At 44.6% G+C, this 16,814-nt stretch overlaps 1 protein-coding gene across 4 annotated transcripts in view; it reads left to right on the top strand.

Annotated features, from left to right (window-relative positions):
• Positions 1–16,814, top strand: part of TDP1 (tyrosyl-DNA phosphodiesterase 1) — a 94,250-nt gene that overhangs the window by 43,002 nt on the left and 34,434 nt on the right. For all 4 annotated transcript variants that reach the window (XR_008308535.1, XM_053255661.1, XM_053255650.1 and 1 more), the window contains 3 exons: positions 468–546; positions 1,836–2,021; positions 13,173–13,221. Coding sequence is in view for 3 of the 4 variants with exons in the window: in XM_053255661.1 (XP_053111636.1) it covers positions 468–546; positions 1,836–2,021; positions 13,173–13,221 (314 nt within the window). In the remaining variant the exon portion in view is untranslated. The remainder of the gene's footprint in view (positions 1–467; positions 547–1,835; positions 2,022–13,172; positions 13,222–16,814) is intronic.

The following is a 16,814-nucleotide window of genomic DNA, read 5'->3' as shown; positions in this document are numbered from 1 at the left end:
TGGGGATTTGAACTCGGGTCTCCCTGGTCCTAGTCCAGCACTCTAACCACTACACCATGTTGGCTGTTACATTCTACTAGGAAAGATGTTACTTTCCACTAGATGCATAGTGATGGAGATTAAGCACTGACCACTGTATAAACATTTTGTCTTTGTTTGAATATTCTCAGAATGGGTTAATCCTATCCAAGAGTGCAATTTTATGCATGCTTACGCAGAAGTAAATCTCATTGGGTAAGAATAAGTGTGTATAGGATTCAGCCTAAATGAAGGTGACTACTTCTAAAATGCAATTTCAGTTTAATAATACTGAGCAATTTAGCTTGGACTACAGACAGTAGCATCTTTCAAAGGACTTTTTATGTGCCTCCCTCCATACTTCTAATGCACTATAATAATACAGTTTGGTAAGCCTTCATTAACTTAAAATAATCCTACATGCATTTTATGTGCATTTTCTCATACAGAGTATATCTCCTTGGATCAAGTCCTGGTCGATACCAAGGCAATGAAAAAGAGAAATGGGGTCATCTTAGACTGAGAAAGGTACTAGACTTTGATGCTTCTGTCTTCTTTTTTTCCTGTCTCTGTGAAAATGTGGTGTTCTTTCTCTTTCCCTCCATCAGTTCTCTAGTTGCAGAGAGAGAGTGGCCAAACTAGATGTGACATTAACCACATTGTTGTCTAACTTGAGGGTTATTTTTAAGATTGCATATTTAAAATAGCATCTGCATAGGGCTCCGATCTGAATCGGGACCATGCTATTTGTTTCAGCAGCATCTTTGTAGGGAGATTTTGAGTTGAGGGGAATGGTGTTGTGGTAAAGGTTTAAACATTCCCTACCTCCATGTTGTGGCTTCTATCTGAATCAGGTACGTACATGGTTCCTATTTTTAAAAAATAAAATAACAGCCAGAATAGACTATAACACGTTTAACACCACATCTGGTATGGCCCAGGGTTCCTTGAATAGATTATTTAGGATATTGGGGTATACACTTGCTTGCTGCAGAAAGGTCATAAAACATCTCCTGGAAAGGGATTGAGAACAAAAGGAGAAGGCCCATTTCTGTGCTGAATGCTGAAGAAATCATGTAACTTGGGAGGGATGCCTTCTGTTGTACACAGAGCAGAAACGGGAGTAGTTTCTCACATTCACTAAAAGGGATTCTACCACAGGTATGGTAGTGCAAGAGCATGTCTGCTGATGCAGCAGGGAGATGACAACCCCCAGCTTTCTCTGGGTGGAAGTAGTGACATTGACCCTAGAGACACATTGAGTCACAAGCTTTCTGAGCCTGTTCGGCCTCTGTTAGCATCAGTAGGGTATTATTGTTGGGCAGTGACACATACTACATTGAAGAAATGTGGCAGGTTGTATTCTAATTAGATCTTGGGGTTGGTAAAACTGGGTGTGTCCCCTATATATGGACCTATCCGTTTACTAGACCACTTAATGTACCTATGAACACCAGTAATGGGTGTTTGTCACAATGAGTTTTTTTTAGTCTTTAAGGTGCCACAGTTTTCCATATGGCATAATAACACAATTGCCCTTATGTATGAAAGGAAAAAAAGAGGAAACTGTCAGACAGTTGTCAGTCAGGGAGGCTCTTATTTTAACATAAAATGCTAATTATAATTTCAGTGCAGTATGTAGGATTAGATGAGATGCTTATTCGAGTCACTAAGCAAATAACAATGCCCTCTTTTTTAAAAAAAAATCCAATCTGTTACTATGTTTTACGTTGTCTAATAGAGCTGCATTGTTCACTTTAGTTTGAAATGCCAAAGGTGGTAATGTGGTATTCTGTTCTAAATTCTTTCCCAAACAGCTTTTGAAAGAGCATACAACAAGAGTTCCTGATCAGGATCTTTGGCCTGTAATAGGACAGTTCTCAAGTATTGGATCAATGGGAGCTGATCAGTCCAAATGGCTGTGTTCAGAATTTAGAGACAGTTTGGCTGCTCTAGGAAACAATGCAAAGACTCTAACAAATCATGAGGTCCCCATTCATCTGGTATGGATTGTTCTGCATTTTATCTGTTTTCCCTAAGCTAAAAGATAATTTTCCTTTTTTCTAAGCTTCTAGAGTTACTATGGATTGTATGCCAATGTGTCTTGCACAAGTGGAAAGGCACTTCAAGGTAGTTCTCCCTCTATCTCCTGATTTTCCCTCCCATTGCAATTGCTCTATGCCTGCTCCTATGGTGTTCTGAAGGGTCCACTGACCTTCAAGAGGAGATTCTCAGGGGACACAGAGTTGTGGTGGAGTGAATAGGGTAGGAAAGCACCATTGTGCAAGTGGTGTTCCACTCATGCTGCATTAGATACAACCCACTAGTGAGAGAAGTAAATGTGCTTAAGCCTCATTGAACTCAATGGTACCTGTGCTGTGCATAACTAACTTTTCTAAATAATGCTGCTACATAAGTATTGTATCATGTTCATGTTGCATACACACACAGTACCCTTTTTTCTCTGTTGCTGGATGAGGATCTCATGTGGGTTATCTTTCCCATGTGTTTCAGAAGACATGACTATATATAAATGTACAATGCTTTGTACAGGAGAAACCCCACCCAGTTCTTCTAGTCCTGCCTTCTGCTCTAAAGACAGCCTTTTCCCCCTTAGCCAAGCTTTCTCTTTTTGCTGTATATATTCCTATATTTCCCTTTCTCTCTCTTCCCTCCACTTTTTTATCTTACCGACTTTTCTTTCTACTTAAAAAATAAAAACATCTCCTATTTCTCCCCCTTTCTGTCTTTCAGCCTATATGGCTCAGATGATCCACAGGATAAGTTCAAATCCCCATTCAGCCATGAAACTAGCTGGGTGACTCTGGGCCAGTCACTTCTCTCTCAGCCTAACCTACTTCACAAGGTTGTTGTGAAAGAGAAACTCAAGTATGTAGTACACCACTCTGGGCTCCTTGGAGGAAGAGCGGGATATAAATGATGTAGTAGTAGTAGTAGTAGTAGTAGTAGTAGTAGTAGTAGTAATAAAACAACATTTTGCTTCCTAAGGGAAAGAAGACATCCTTCTCCCCCCCCCCCGCCCCGTGGGGAGATGTTGGCTCCAAGCAGTAACAACCCGCTCCAATGCTACATGCACGCCAACAACCATCAGTTCCTCACCAGTGCCTTCTAATGGAGGGGGTGGCCCCAATCCTCAAGAAGGCCCATCTGCTCCCAGGACTTATAAGAACATAAGAACAGCCCTGCTGGATCAGGCCCACGGCCTATCTAGTCCAGCATCCTGTTTCACACAGTGGCCCACCAGATGCTGCTGGAAGCCACAGACAGGAGTTGAGGGCGTGCCCTCTCTCCTGCCATTACTCCTCTGCAACTGGTACTCAAAGGCACCCTGCCCTTGAGGCTGGAGGTGGCCCACAGCCCTCCAACTAGTAGCCATTGATAGACCTCTCCTCCATGAAGTCATCCAAACCCCTCTTAAAGCCATCCAGATTTTTGGCTGTCACCACATCCTGTGGCAGAGAGTTCCACAAGTGGATCACGTGTTGTGTGAAAAAGTACTTCCGTTTGTTGGTCCTAGACCTCCTGGCAATCAATTTCATGGAGTGACCCCTGGTTCTAGTGTTGTGTGAGAGGGAAAAGAATCTCTCTCTCTCCACTTTCTCCATGCCATGCATGATTTTTATAGACCTCTATCATGTCTCCCCGCAGACTTCTTTTTTCTAAACTAAAAAGCCCCAGGTGTTGTAGTCTTGCCTCATAAGAAAGGTGCTCTAGGCCCCTGATCATCTTGGTTGCCCTCTTCTGTACCTTCTCCAGTTCAACAATGTCCTTTTTAAGATGTGGTGACCAGAATTGTACGCAGTACTCCAAGTGTGGTCTCACCATAGTTTTGTATAAGGGCATTATAATGTTAGCCGTTTTATTTTCAATCCCCTTCCTAATGATCCCAAGCATGGAATTTGCCTTTTTCACAGCTGCCGCACATTGAGTCGACACTTTCAACAAGCTGTCAACCACAACCCCAAGATCCCTCTCCTGGTCCGTCACCGACAGCTCGGATCCCATCAGCGTATACTTGAAGTTGGGGTTTTTTGTCCCAATGTGCATCACTTCACACTTGCTAACATTGAACTGCATTTGCCATTTTGCCGCCCACTCCCCCAGTTTGGAGAGATCCTTTTGGAGCTCCTCACAATCCGTTTTGGATTTCACTACCTGGAAGAGTTTGGTATCAACTGCAAATTTGGCCACCTCGCTGCTTACCCCTGCTTCTAGATCATTAATGAACAAATTAAAAAGCACCGGTCCCAGTACAGATCCCTGGGGAATCCCACTTCTTACTTCCCTCCATTGTGAAAACTCTCCATTTATACCTACCCTCTGTTTCCTGTCTTTCAACCAGTTAGCAATCCACACATATACTTGTCCCCTTATCCCATGACCGCTAAGTTTCCTCAGGAGTCTTTGATGAGGAACTTTGTCAAAAGCTTTTTGGAAGTCTAGGTAGACTATGTCAACTGGATCACCTTGATCCACACACTCGTTGACACTCTCAAAGAAGTCCAAAAGGATGGTGAGGCAAGATTTACCTTTGCGGAAGCCATGCTGGCTCACTCCCAGCAGGGCCTGTTCTTTTAGGTGCTTTACAAATTTATCCTTGAAGATGCTTTCCATCAATTTGCCTGGAACGGACGTTAGGCTAACCGGCCTGAAATTTCCCAGATCGCCTATGGTTCCCTTTCTGAAAATTGGTGTTACATTTGCTACTCTCCAGTCCTCTGGTACAGAGCCCGATTTCAGGGATAAGTTAAATATTTTAGCAAGGAGTTCGGCAATTTCACATTTGAGTTCTTTGAGGACTCTTGGATGGATGCCATCTGGCCCAGGTGATTTGTTAGTTTTCAGATTTTCCAGACAGTTTAGAACATCATCCCTTGTCACTTCTATCTGACTCAGCCTCCATCCCTAAAAAGCCTGGTTCAGGAACAGGTATATGCTCAGTATCCTCTGCTGTGAAGACAGACGCAAAGAACTCATTCAGTTTCTCTGCAACTTCCATATCCTCAATAATCCCTTTCACTCCCTCATTGTCTAATGGCCCAACTGCCTCCCTGGCAGGTTTCCTGCTTCTGATGTACTTAAATAAGTTTTTGTTATTCCCCTTGATACTTTTGGCTAAATGTTCCTCAAACTCTCTTTTTGCCTCCCTTATTGTCACCTTGCATTTCTTTTGCCAGAGTTTGTGTTCCTTTCTGTTCTCTTCATTTGGACAGGCCTTCCAATTTCGGAAGGAAGTCTTCTTCCCTTTTATGGCTTCTTTGACAGTACCAGTGAGCCATGCTGGCATCCTCCTGGACTTAGTGGTACCTTTCCTCCTTTTGGGTATACAAGCTGACTGGGCTTCTAGTATTGTGGTTTTGAGTAAACTCCATGCATTCTGGAGCGAAGTGGCTCTCCTGATTTTCCCCCTCAGCTTTCTTTTCACCATACTCCTCATTTTGGAGAAGTTTCCTCTTCTGAAATTCAAAATGTCTGTGTTTGACATCCTTGGTAATTCTATCCCCGCATGCATGCTGAATTTGATGGCACTGTGGTCACTGTTCCCTAAAGGGTCGATGACACTGACATCACGCACCAGGTCCTGGGTGTCACTCAGAATTAGATCCAAGGTCGCCTTCTCTCTGGTCGGTTCCATGTCCAGCTGTTCTAGGGCACAGTCATTTAGTATATCTAGAAATTTGACCTCTTTGTCCTGACTTGAATGTGAATTTACCCAGTCTATGTGTGGGTAGTTGAAATCACCCATAATTACACCCCTGCCTCTCCTTGACGCCTCCCTGATTTCCTCATGCATCTCCCAGTCACTGTCGGCATTTTGATCCGGAGGGCGATAGCACGTCCCGAGTAGCATGTTCCCTTTCCGGCCTTGTATAGTCACCCACAGGGTTTCTGTGGAGGACTCCAGTCCACTTAGGTTTTCTAGCTTGTTAGATTCTATCCCTTCTCTAAAATACAGTGCTACCCCTCCTCCAAGGCGCCCCTCCCTGTCCTTCCTATAGAGTTTATACCCAGGGATAACAGTGTCCCACCGGTTCTCACTGTTCCACCATGTTTCTGTTATGCCCACTATATCTATTTCTGCATTAGCAACCAAGCACTCCAGCTCACCCATCTTAGCTCGGAGGCTTCTGGCATTGGCATACAAGCACCTATACACTGAATCTCTCCCCTGATGTATGCTATTCTTTTGACTCTTTGACCTGCTGGCACAGCCTCCCGTCTGCTCTTTATGCAGTTCTGCTCCGTCCCCATCTGTTTTATTTGAATTCTTTTCAGCCTCACACTTTAAAGGATGGCTTTTGCCAAACGGGATACTACCCAGCTCCCATCGGCTGTTCCCCAGGTATCATTTTAAAAGCTGTTCTGCAATCTTTTTGATTTTAAGCGCCAGCAGTCTGGTTCCATCTTGGTTCAAGTGCAGCCCGTCCCTTTTGTACAGGCCTTGCTTGCCCCAAAATGTGTCCCAGTGCCTAACAAATATAAACCCCTCCTCCCGGCACCAACGTCTCATCCACGCATTGAAACCCCTCAGCTCTGCCTGTCTCACTGTACTTGCGCGTGGAACAGGTAGCATTTCTGAGAATGCTACCTTGGGGGTCCTGGACTTCAGAATGCTACCTATCAGCCTAAATTTGGCTTCCAGGACCTCCCGACTTCATTTCCCCACATCGTTGGTGCCGACGTGCACCATGACAGCTGTCTCCTCCCCAGCACTGCCTAGGAGCCTGTCTAGACGCTGCGTAATGTCCGCAACCTTCGCACCAGGCAGGCAAGTCACCGTGCGGTAAACACGCGCGTCACAAACCCATCTCTCTATCCCCCTAATGATCGAATCACCCACTACAAGGAGGCCCCCACCCCCCCAGAGGAGTATCCCCTGTGCGAGAGGATATGGGCTCATCATCCACGGAAGGGGTCCCTTCTAAAGGAGCATTTCCCTCTTCCTCAGACCGATGTCCTCCTCGCCCAAGACCTTCATTCTCCCTGACAGCAGAGGAGCTACCAGCCCTGGAGTGGGATGCCTCTATCACATCCCTGAAGGTCTCGTGCACATGCCTCTCTGTCTCTCTGAGCTTTTCCAGATCCGCCACCTTGGTCTTGAGGGAACGGATTTGTTCCCTGAGAGCCAGGAGCTCCTTGCACCGAACACACACCCATGACTTCTGCCTATGGGGCAAATAGTCATACATGTGGCACTCTGTGCAATACACTGGGAAGTGCCCCTTCCCCTGCTGACCTTCTATCTTCATACTGTTTTAATTGGCTCTTTACATGGAGCGTATTGTCCGTTTATTAGAAAGTTTACTAGGATAGGTCGCAGCTGTAATGGTCAGCTATTTAACTATCCAAACAGCCTTTCCCAAGAATATGAGCCTCCACCAGGCTCCTTGTGATCCTTGTGATTGCAGGGGCTTGTTCCAGGCTCCCCTGCACACTTCCCGCTAAACTCCTGCAAAACTCCAACGTCCTGTTTGCTATGCTCTGTTTGCTATGCTCTGTTTGCTATGCTCTGTTTGCTATGCTCTGTTTGCTATGCTCTGTTTGCTATGCTCTGTTTGCTATGCTCTGTTTGCTATGCTCTGTTTGCTATGCTCTGTTTGCTATGCTCTGTTTGCTATGCTCTGTTAGCTATGCTCTGTTCGCTATGCTCTTGGGCCTTCACCTCATATGTAGAGTAGGCTTCCAACTGTCACACAGGATGTGAGTCAAAGTAAGGAATGTGGGGCCCCTCCCAGCCCTAGCTGACTCCACCCCCACTACTAAGTAAACAGTGCCTTTACGTAACCCTAAGAACTCCTAGCCCTGTGATATCTTAACCCTAACAAGTAACACACAGAGAGATAGAGAGACTAAGACCTACCCCTAAAAGAGAAACAGCCCCTGCAGAACTCCCCTCTTCCTGTTAGTTTGTTTGAAGGGGAAAAGGCTAGATGTTTAGAAGGGCTTGCTCAACTTCTCAGCTTCTCAGACCCAGCCCTTCCGTCACATGTTCAGACCCAGGGATAGAGCCCCTAGAACACAGCATTCCTTCTGGAACAGGCAGCGCAACAACAATAGGCCACTAACCAACCACACCAGACCTTTCCTATTCAATCCAAGCCTATGTAGCTATCCTGACTCACTGTCTCCTGGCGTGGGAGGTTTGCCTTTCACTCTTCTTCCACATCTGGGAAAGCAGCATATCTGACCAATGGGTACTCAACAACATAAGAACAGCCCTGCTGGATCAGGCCCAAGGCCCATCTAGTCCAGCATTCTGTTTCACACACTGACCCACCAGATGCTACTGGAAGCCTACAGGCAGGAGTTGAGGGCATGCTCTCTCTCCTGCTGTTATTCTCCTGCAACTAGTACTCAGAGGCATCCAAATACTCCAATTCCCGTTTGGCGAAGATGTGCTACAAGAGAGGCCAGGATCTTTGTGAAGATCCTGCATGCCAAGGAGAGGCCGAATGAAAGGCCCTGTATTGATACTCGGCAACCAGGATCTTCACAAAGATCCTGGCCTCTCTTGTAGCACATCTTCACCTAAGGGGAATTGGAGTATCTGCTTTTTTAGATGACCTCCTGATCAAGTCTCCTTCCCTCACAAAAGTGGAATCAGGTGTGCAAAACACTCTGAAGATGCTCTGACCATGGGTTTCTGGTAAACGAGACCAAAAGTCACCTGTTCCCATCCAATCAGATTAATCACCTTGGGGTGACACCTCATACTCCTTCCAGACCACATACAGAGGTTTCTATGGCCTGATTGACCAGATCACCATTGCCACCGCAGTGCTTGTCCATGCTGGCCAAACTTCTGGGTCTTATGGTGGCATTTCTGGAAGCAGTGCCTTGGATCCACTTCCACCTGTGCACCCTCGAGTGGTTCCTGTTGCCTTAACAGACCAACATAGCACAGCAGCGCCCTACCAAAGTCAAACTTCAATTGCAAGTCATCCATTCCTTTCACTGGTGGACTCAACTGTCATGTCTTTCTTGAAGCATTATCTTCCTGGATCCTCCCAGAGTTATACTGATGACTAACACCAGTCTGTATTAGAGCTGGGGAGCTCATTGCCTACAACACTCAGCTCAGGGGAAATGGATGCTTCAGTGCAAATCCCACATTAGCAACTGATTGGAGCTTAGAGCCATTTGCTTCACCCTCCAAGCATATCAGTCTTTCCTGCAGAACCAATATGTACTAGTCTGCACAGACAATGTAACAGCGAAAGCACACTTGAATCACCAGGGAGGATCCAGATCCCTTAATCAAGAAGTCACCCTTTTTACTCCAATGGGCAGGGTCTCACCTGGCCTCTCTGACAGCACATCATGTCAATGGATTCTTGAACATGCAAGTCGATGGGCTCAGCTGGAAAGAGATACATTTGGCAAAACTGAGTCTAAACAATCATACGTTCAGTCTCCTCAGACCCAGGGCCATCCTCAACTGCACCTTTTTGCCTCACCAGTCAATACAAAGCTTGCAAGGTTCTTCTCTCAATTCCCCTACGAGGGAGCAGAGACTGTGGGCACCCTCACCTCCCCATGGCCTCAAGTACTTCTGTATGCTTTTCTCCAATCCCAGTCCTCAGCCATCTGCTTTGCAGAATTTGTCTCCTCAAGACTCAGGTGATCCTAGTTGCACCACATTAGTCTTGGCCATGGTTCACAGAAAGATTACATCCGTACATTACTTGTCCCTGGTTATTGCCAGTATCTCCAGAGCTCCTCCATCATGAATCACTGTGGTTCAAGCATGCCACCTAGCAACTGAACGGAACATCCTGAAGCACCATGGCTACACACATTAGGTTCTGGACACTATCCATGTATACAGGAGAGATTCTACCAACCACGTATACAATATACCTGGTGGGTCTTCCTATACTGGTGCTGACATCTTAAGCTCTACAGAGAAGACTGCAGACTTACCTGAGCTACTCCTTTTCTTACAGGATGGCCTGGATAAAGGCCTCAAGGCTAATATGCTCAAGCAGCCTCTCTTGCAAATCTCCTCTCCACATCTTCTACACAAGGCCTACACTCACACCCTCACCTTAAATGCTTTGTCATGGGCACCAGTCTCACTTCACTCCTGACAATGCACAGGTTTTCCTCCCAGGATCTGCTGTAGTTCTGTGCATACTGCATACGATGCCCTTCGAGCCAATCCGCTATCTACCACTCTGCCTCCTTTCCTTTAAACTGGCCTGCCTCGTCACCATCACATTGGCAAGATGTGTCTCCAAATTGCATACCCTGTCTGCTGACCCCAGTTTTTGCATTTTTCCCTGACTCCGACTGATATTGATCCTTCCTTTCTACTTAAAGTTTCTTCTATTTTTCACCACTCTCAGTACATAGTCCTTCCATCCTTTTGTCCCAAGCCAGTACACCTTGGAGAAAGCCTGGCATAAACTTGACATGCACCGCTGCCTGAAGGCTTATCTGTCCCACACTGCTTCCTTTCGGACCACTAATGCCATGAGTCAAAAGGTTTGCACCACTATTATCACCAGGTGGATCAAGTCCTGTATTGAGCTGGCCTACAAGGTTCAAAACCTATGCCTGCTCCTCCACATCACAGCACACTCTATGAGATTAGTGGCTACATCAGTTGCATGTTCCATGAATTCCTCGCTTCCCAAACTCTACCAAGCAGCCACCTAAACATACACTTTAAATCGGCATTACAAGCGTATAAGAACAGCCCTGCTGGATCAGGCACAAGGCCCATCTAGTCCAGCATCCTGTTTCACACAGTGGGCCAACAGATGCCTCTGGGGAGCCCATAGGCAAGGTGTATGTGCATGCCTCGCTCTTGCTGTTGCTCCCCTGCAACTGGTATTGAGAGGCATCGTGCCTCTGAGGCTGGAGATGGCCGATAGCCACCAGACTAATAGCCATTGATAGACCTGTCCACCATGAATCTGTCTAAGCCCCTTTTAAAGCCATCTAAGCTAGTGGCCGTCACCACATCCCATGGCAAAGAATTCCATAGATTAACTATGCGCTGTGTGAAAAAGTACTTCCTCTTGTGAGTCCTAAATTTCTCAAGCTTCAATTTCATCGGGTGACCCCTGGTTCTAGTGTTTAGAGAAGGAGAAAAATTTCTGTCTACTTCCTCCACTCCATGCATAATTTTATACATTTCGATCATGTCCCCCCTTAGTCACCTCTTTTCCAAGGTAAAGAGCCCCAGATGCTGTAGCCTAGCCTCATAAGGAAGCTGCTCCAGACCAGTGATCATTTTGGTTGCCCTCTTCAACATCATTTCCAGTTCTACAATATCCTTCTTAAGGCACGATGACCAAAGCTCTATGCAGTACTCCAGATGTGGCCGCACCATAGATTTGTATGGGGCATTATAATATAGCATTTTTATTTTCAATCCTCTTCCTAATGATTCCTAGCATGGAATCAACCTTTTTCACAGCTGCCACGCACTGAGATGACACTTTCAATGAGCTGTCCACTATGACCCCAAGATCTCTCCTGGTCAGTCACCGACAGCTCAGATGTCGTCAGCGTATATGTGAAGTTGGCGTTTTTTCCCCCAATGTGCATCACTTTACACTTGCTTGCATTGAACCGCATTTGCCATATTGTCACCCGCTCCCCCAGTTTGGAAAGATCTTTTTGGAGCGCCTCACAATGCATTGTGGATTTCACTACCCTGAATAGTTTAGTGTCATCTGCAAAACTGGTCACCCCAACTTCTAGATCATTTATGAACAAGTTAAAGAGTACTGGTCCCAGTACCGGTCCCTGGGGGAGCCCACTTCCTACCTTCCTCCATTGTGAAAACTGTCCACTTATTCCTACCCTCTGTTTCCTATCTTTCAACCAGTTACCGATCCACACATAAACCCGTTCCCTTATTCCATGACTGCTAAGTTTACTCAAGAGCCTTTGGTGGGGAACTTAATCAAAAGCTTTTTGGAAGTCCAAGTATACTATGTCAACTGGATCACCTTTATCCACATGACACTCTCAGATAACTCCAAAAGGTTAATGAGGCAAGACTTTCCCTTGCAGAAGCCATGCTGTTTCTCCTTCAACAAGGCCTTTTCTTCTATATGCGTAACAATCTTGTCCTTAAGTATGCTTTCCATCAATTTACCTGGCACTGAAGTTAAGTTGACTGGCCTATAATTTCCTGGATCCCTTTTTGAAAATCAGTGTTACATTGGCTACTTTCCAGTCCTCTGGTACAAAGCCTGATTGTGGGGACAAGTTATATATTTTTGCTTGGAGATGGGCAATTTCACATTTGAGTTCCTTCAGAACTCTTGGATGGATGCCATCTGGCCCTGGCGATTTGTTAGTTTTTAGCTTTTCAAGACAATTTAGAACATCTTCCCTTGTCACCTCAAACTGGCCCATTTCCTTAGCCCCTAAACCTGAAAAACTCAATTCTGGAGAGGGTATCCTCCACCGTGTATCCTTCGCCATGAAGACAGATGCAAATAACTCATTCATCTTCTCTGCAATCTCCTTATTCTCCTTAATAATCCCTTTCAATCTACATCACTTTTCACAAGCACCTCATCTTCAGCAGATGTGTCCTCTGCAAAAGGTTTTTCTGCCCCAGTAGACACTGATGCTTCCTCTCGGGGTTCTTAACTGTGACATGTCCCATGTGATACCTTCATCCAGCAGCAGCGAAAGAAGTGTTCGTTACTCACCATGAAAGCTGCTTCTTGCTGCTTGATTTGAGGACATCCTGATCCACCTGTCCGGGCGTCTACTGGTGTAACTCTCCTTTTTTCTCGCATTTATCTCTGCACCTCAGACTTGGCTATTCTGATCTGGTTGGAGTTTCTCCTTCCCAGGTTTTTAAAGCATTTATAATTTACATAGTCCTGCTTTCTGGAACATGTGGGAAAGATAACCCCATGAGATGTCCTCTAATCCAGCAACAAGAAGAAGCCTTCACAGTGAATAATCAATTCTATTTCATCTGTTTTAAATTATAGCTTCTGAAACCAAAATACTTTTTTTTCAAACAGTGCTTCTACCATGTTGTTTATCAAGATTGTTTAAATTAAAAAAATTGCCTAGTATGTCTTAAAGCTAGTAAAAATGTCAACTGAGGTATATCTGTTATAGCTAACTGTTGCTGCATTTGTGTTCTTTAGGTTTACCCAACTGTGGATAATGTGAGACAGTCTCTGGAAGGTTATCCAGGTAAGAAATACAAAAAATCTGTCCTGCGTAATGTTTTAAGAATAGAAAGGGTAACATTTAAAATAAATGAGGGTTTTCTTTGAAATAGTCAAATTTTATCCTTTAACAATAGTTGGAGAAGAGCTTAGATAAAATTGTAAGGTCACTTAAATTTGTATTTTGAACTCAAGTGTCAGTACTTCAGGAAATTACTTTTTGAAGATCAACATAATACCTGATGATAACCAGTTTGCTTTAACTATATTGTGACATATGGTGTAAGGTTGAGCTAATAACTAATAATTATTTAGTTCCAATAAATAATTGGGATCCATTTTATATTTGTTATGCTTCCCCTAGACAGACCTAGCTGAAAACAGTGGCTGACATACTGAGCAATGTGATAGAACATCACATTGCTGCAGTTGCTCAAGAGCTCTGTTGTGCAAGTTCACAAATTACACAAAGTTGCGGGATAGTGTAGCCATTATATCAAATGAGTGAACTGTCATGTAACTCAGTTAGTGCAATTTTCACACTTGTACAACTATGCAAACTGTTATACAGTTATGCATGCATAACGTTATGCAGTATGTCAACCAGTGGTGGCTCTGTTATACTGCACTGGAATGCCTTCCCTGATATTTGCACTCCCTCTGTAGTTTTACAAGAAGTGTGTTTGGGTTAGAGTACATTAATCTGCAGCATCTACAGGGAAATCTATGAGAACTGGAATAGGCAATTTTGATACCTTTTTGTGTAAATAATTGGATCTTTCACAATGAATCCCCATTGTGATGATAAACTGTATAGGGCCAAAATCCATAAATGAATCCTGTTCTTTGCTGTCACGGTGCTTGTGGCTTAGGTGGTTGTCCTTGGGTTCTACTTTGCAGTAACATAAGGAACAAATAAAAAAGCAGCAAAGACCCCACAGCAGGAGGTTGTTCTGCTTCAATACATTGGAAATGAGCAATGACATATTTCTGAATCTAGAAAAAACAATTAAATAAGAATATTGAAGAACAATGGCACACAAACAGAAATGCTTGTCCATGTATTTCTGAGGATTGTGCAAGAAGAGAAACAAATTCATTGAGCCTATAGGCAGCTTTTTTAAAAAACTTGATAAAAGAATAGTAAGGTCTGATCCAGAAGATCTTAATGGTGATCCAATATCTTTTACAATGTGGGCTTTGCACCTGTACAATAGTCCCCACAGAAGACTTTCAAGTTCCTAATAGCACTCTGATGCTCTGCCCTTCGCACACAGAGCATGCTCAGTATCTTAGGCAGCAGAGCTCTTCCAACCGCCATTGTGGACAGTTCCCTCAGATTCTGGCTCCTCATTCTCAGTTACTGAAAGGAAAATTACAGTTTGATTACTCGTTTTTCACTGACCTCATTTTTTCTGACCATTCTTTTATTGCTAACGGACTCCAGAACCTGTCGCAGGATGCTCCCTTCTTACGACAGGCATGACCTGTGTTTACTCTGCCTTGGGGAAGGCCATAACATCCACATTTGTAAAATTTGCTTGTCCTTTTCCAAGCAAACTCAGAAAAGTAGAGAATTATGTTTGAGGGCTGTCAATGCTGATTCCACGCTCGCCTATATCACCAGCTCTGTCGACATGTTGAAGTCAAGTTCGACTCGGTCGACCTCCTTCTTCGTTGACACACAGACTACTTTTTAAAAGCCTCATGATGTCTTGAAGTAAGAGTACAAACATCATAAGCATCAAAAACATAGAGAAGAGGAATCCTCCTCTCAATCGAAACATCGGAAGATTTCACCATCGGCATTGACTTTGAAACCATTTTCTGGATCTCCTCCGGCACCTCTACAGACCCTACCTTCAACATTAATGACAACGTCGAGCAGCCCGCTTCTCTCAACACAACCCCATGAACTATCACTAGTGTCGACCCCGAGCACCTTCCAGACATCATCTCCATCGGTTGTCTAAGCTGTTCACCCATATTTGTCACCACCTTCACCGGAGATCGTCAAGGAAGCTTCAATAGCCCCACCACTGAAACCGGCATCAACTTTGACGTTGATATCGCCATCGACTTTAGTGCCACTGCCACTATCTGTATCTGCTGGAGTTGGTCCTTCTTCGATGTGTCTACTGTTCTTTCCCAATACTGCTCCACTCAATGCCCGCCAGTCCTTGGAGAGAACTTCCAGTCGACACCGTCGATCTTGAGAGAATATGCCTTATTCTAGGACATTGACTCTGTTTGGGCCTCGCTAATTACAACACCATCTGGCTCTACTTTTAAAGATTTCTCACTCCATGCCCTCAACAACTATAACATCTCTGGTGCATTAGAGATCCCAAAGACTTCATCCGCCTCCCATCGAGAGCAACGCCTCATTGTTCTCCATCTCAACTTCACGTCGAGCCCTGGAAGGAAAGGCTACACTTCTCTCTACCCACCTACTCACCTTATTGCAGATGGCTGGCCTACTGGAGCTCTCCTGGAGCCTTGGCTCAAGGGTATGTCAGGAGACTAGGGTTATTTAAAGATAGTTTATTTCTAGGGTTATTTAAAGATTATTTAAAGATACTACATACATGCCCTCACCAGCTCTACCATATGACTACAAGGAGTTCGGGCTCTGGAAATTTTAAACTCAAGTCATCCACTGCATCACAGAGCCCTTTATCCCAATCTACTGCTGATACTTCATTTAAACATCCTCAGGACCCGCCTGTTGCCACCAGCACAACTGCCTGTGCCACGGCCTGCAGAACTGGCTACTCCAGCTTCCCCTGTTGGGATACCTACCTCTTCGGCAGGCACTGGAGGGACCAGTCCCTTTCTAGAACAACCCAACTCTGATGATGACCACATGTTTTCATCATTATTACACAATGAATCCATACACACTGAGAACCCATCTGACTCTTCACTGGACGATAATGTGCCAAATAATCCATCAAATTGTCCCACGTTGTGAATGATACCAGATCACCAAAAGATCAAAAGTTACAGGTGAGCAACCTGTTCTTCTGCTGAGTTGCAACCAGTGTTGCATGTTGAAAGGAAAATGTATAGATTGAGTCCTTGGGGCCTGACCATAGTTTATTGATTAAGTATCCTAATTCAGGCCTGCAGATGAGTACACAAAAAGCATCGGCCCTCAAAATGTTACTAATTCACATGTACCCATGTATACTGCTTGGCAGCTTGACCAGAGGGTATGGTCAGCTGTCCATCTAAGAGGTGTTTGGTTTATACTGAGAGAGTAGCTACCTGCATGTCTCAGTTCTTCTGAAAGGTCTACCATCCATGTATCTAGTTCTGTAGCACACTACGTTCCAAAGGCTCTGGATGAATAACTGTTTAAAGCATAATGTTGCTTTGAGAGTCATTAAGGCTCTTCACAAACCAACAGTCCCTCAAACCTGTAAACCACCTTCCTCTGGATGTGTAGCTGTTTTCTCCTGGGTGCACAACTGGCACATGTTCATGCACCAAACCCATACATATAGGGGCTATAGCTGCTGCTGGTCTTTCCCACTTAATTTAAAATATTTGAGTAGGTGCTTGGGTATCATTTTGCTTTTTAAAGGATAGGAGTCACCTATCATGTCTTTAATA

This window comes from Hemicordylus capensis, chromosome 1 (assembly GCF_027244095.1).
Source record: "Hemicordylus capensis ecotype Gifberg chromosome 1, rHemCap1.1.pri, whole genome shotgun sequence".
NCBI lineage: Eukaryota > Metazoa > Chordata > Lepidosauria > Squamata > Cordylidae > Hemicordylus > Hemicordylus capensis.
The sequence above is the reverse complement of the archived record's forward strand: the minus strand, read 5'-3'. Positions and strand labels throughout refer to the sequence as shown.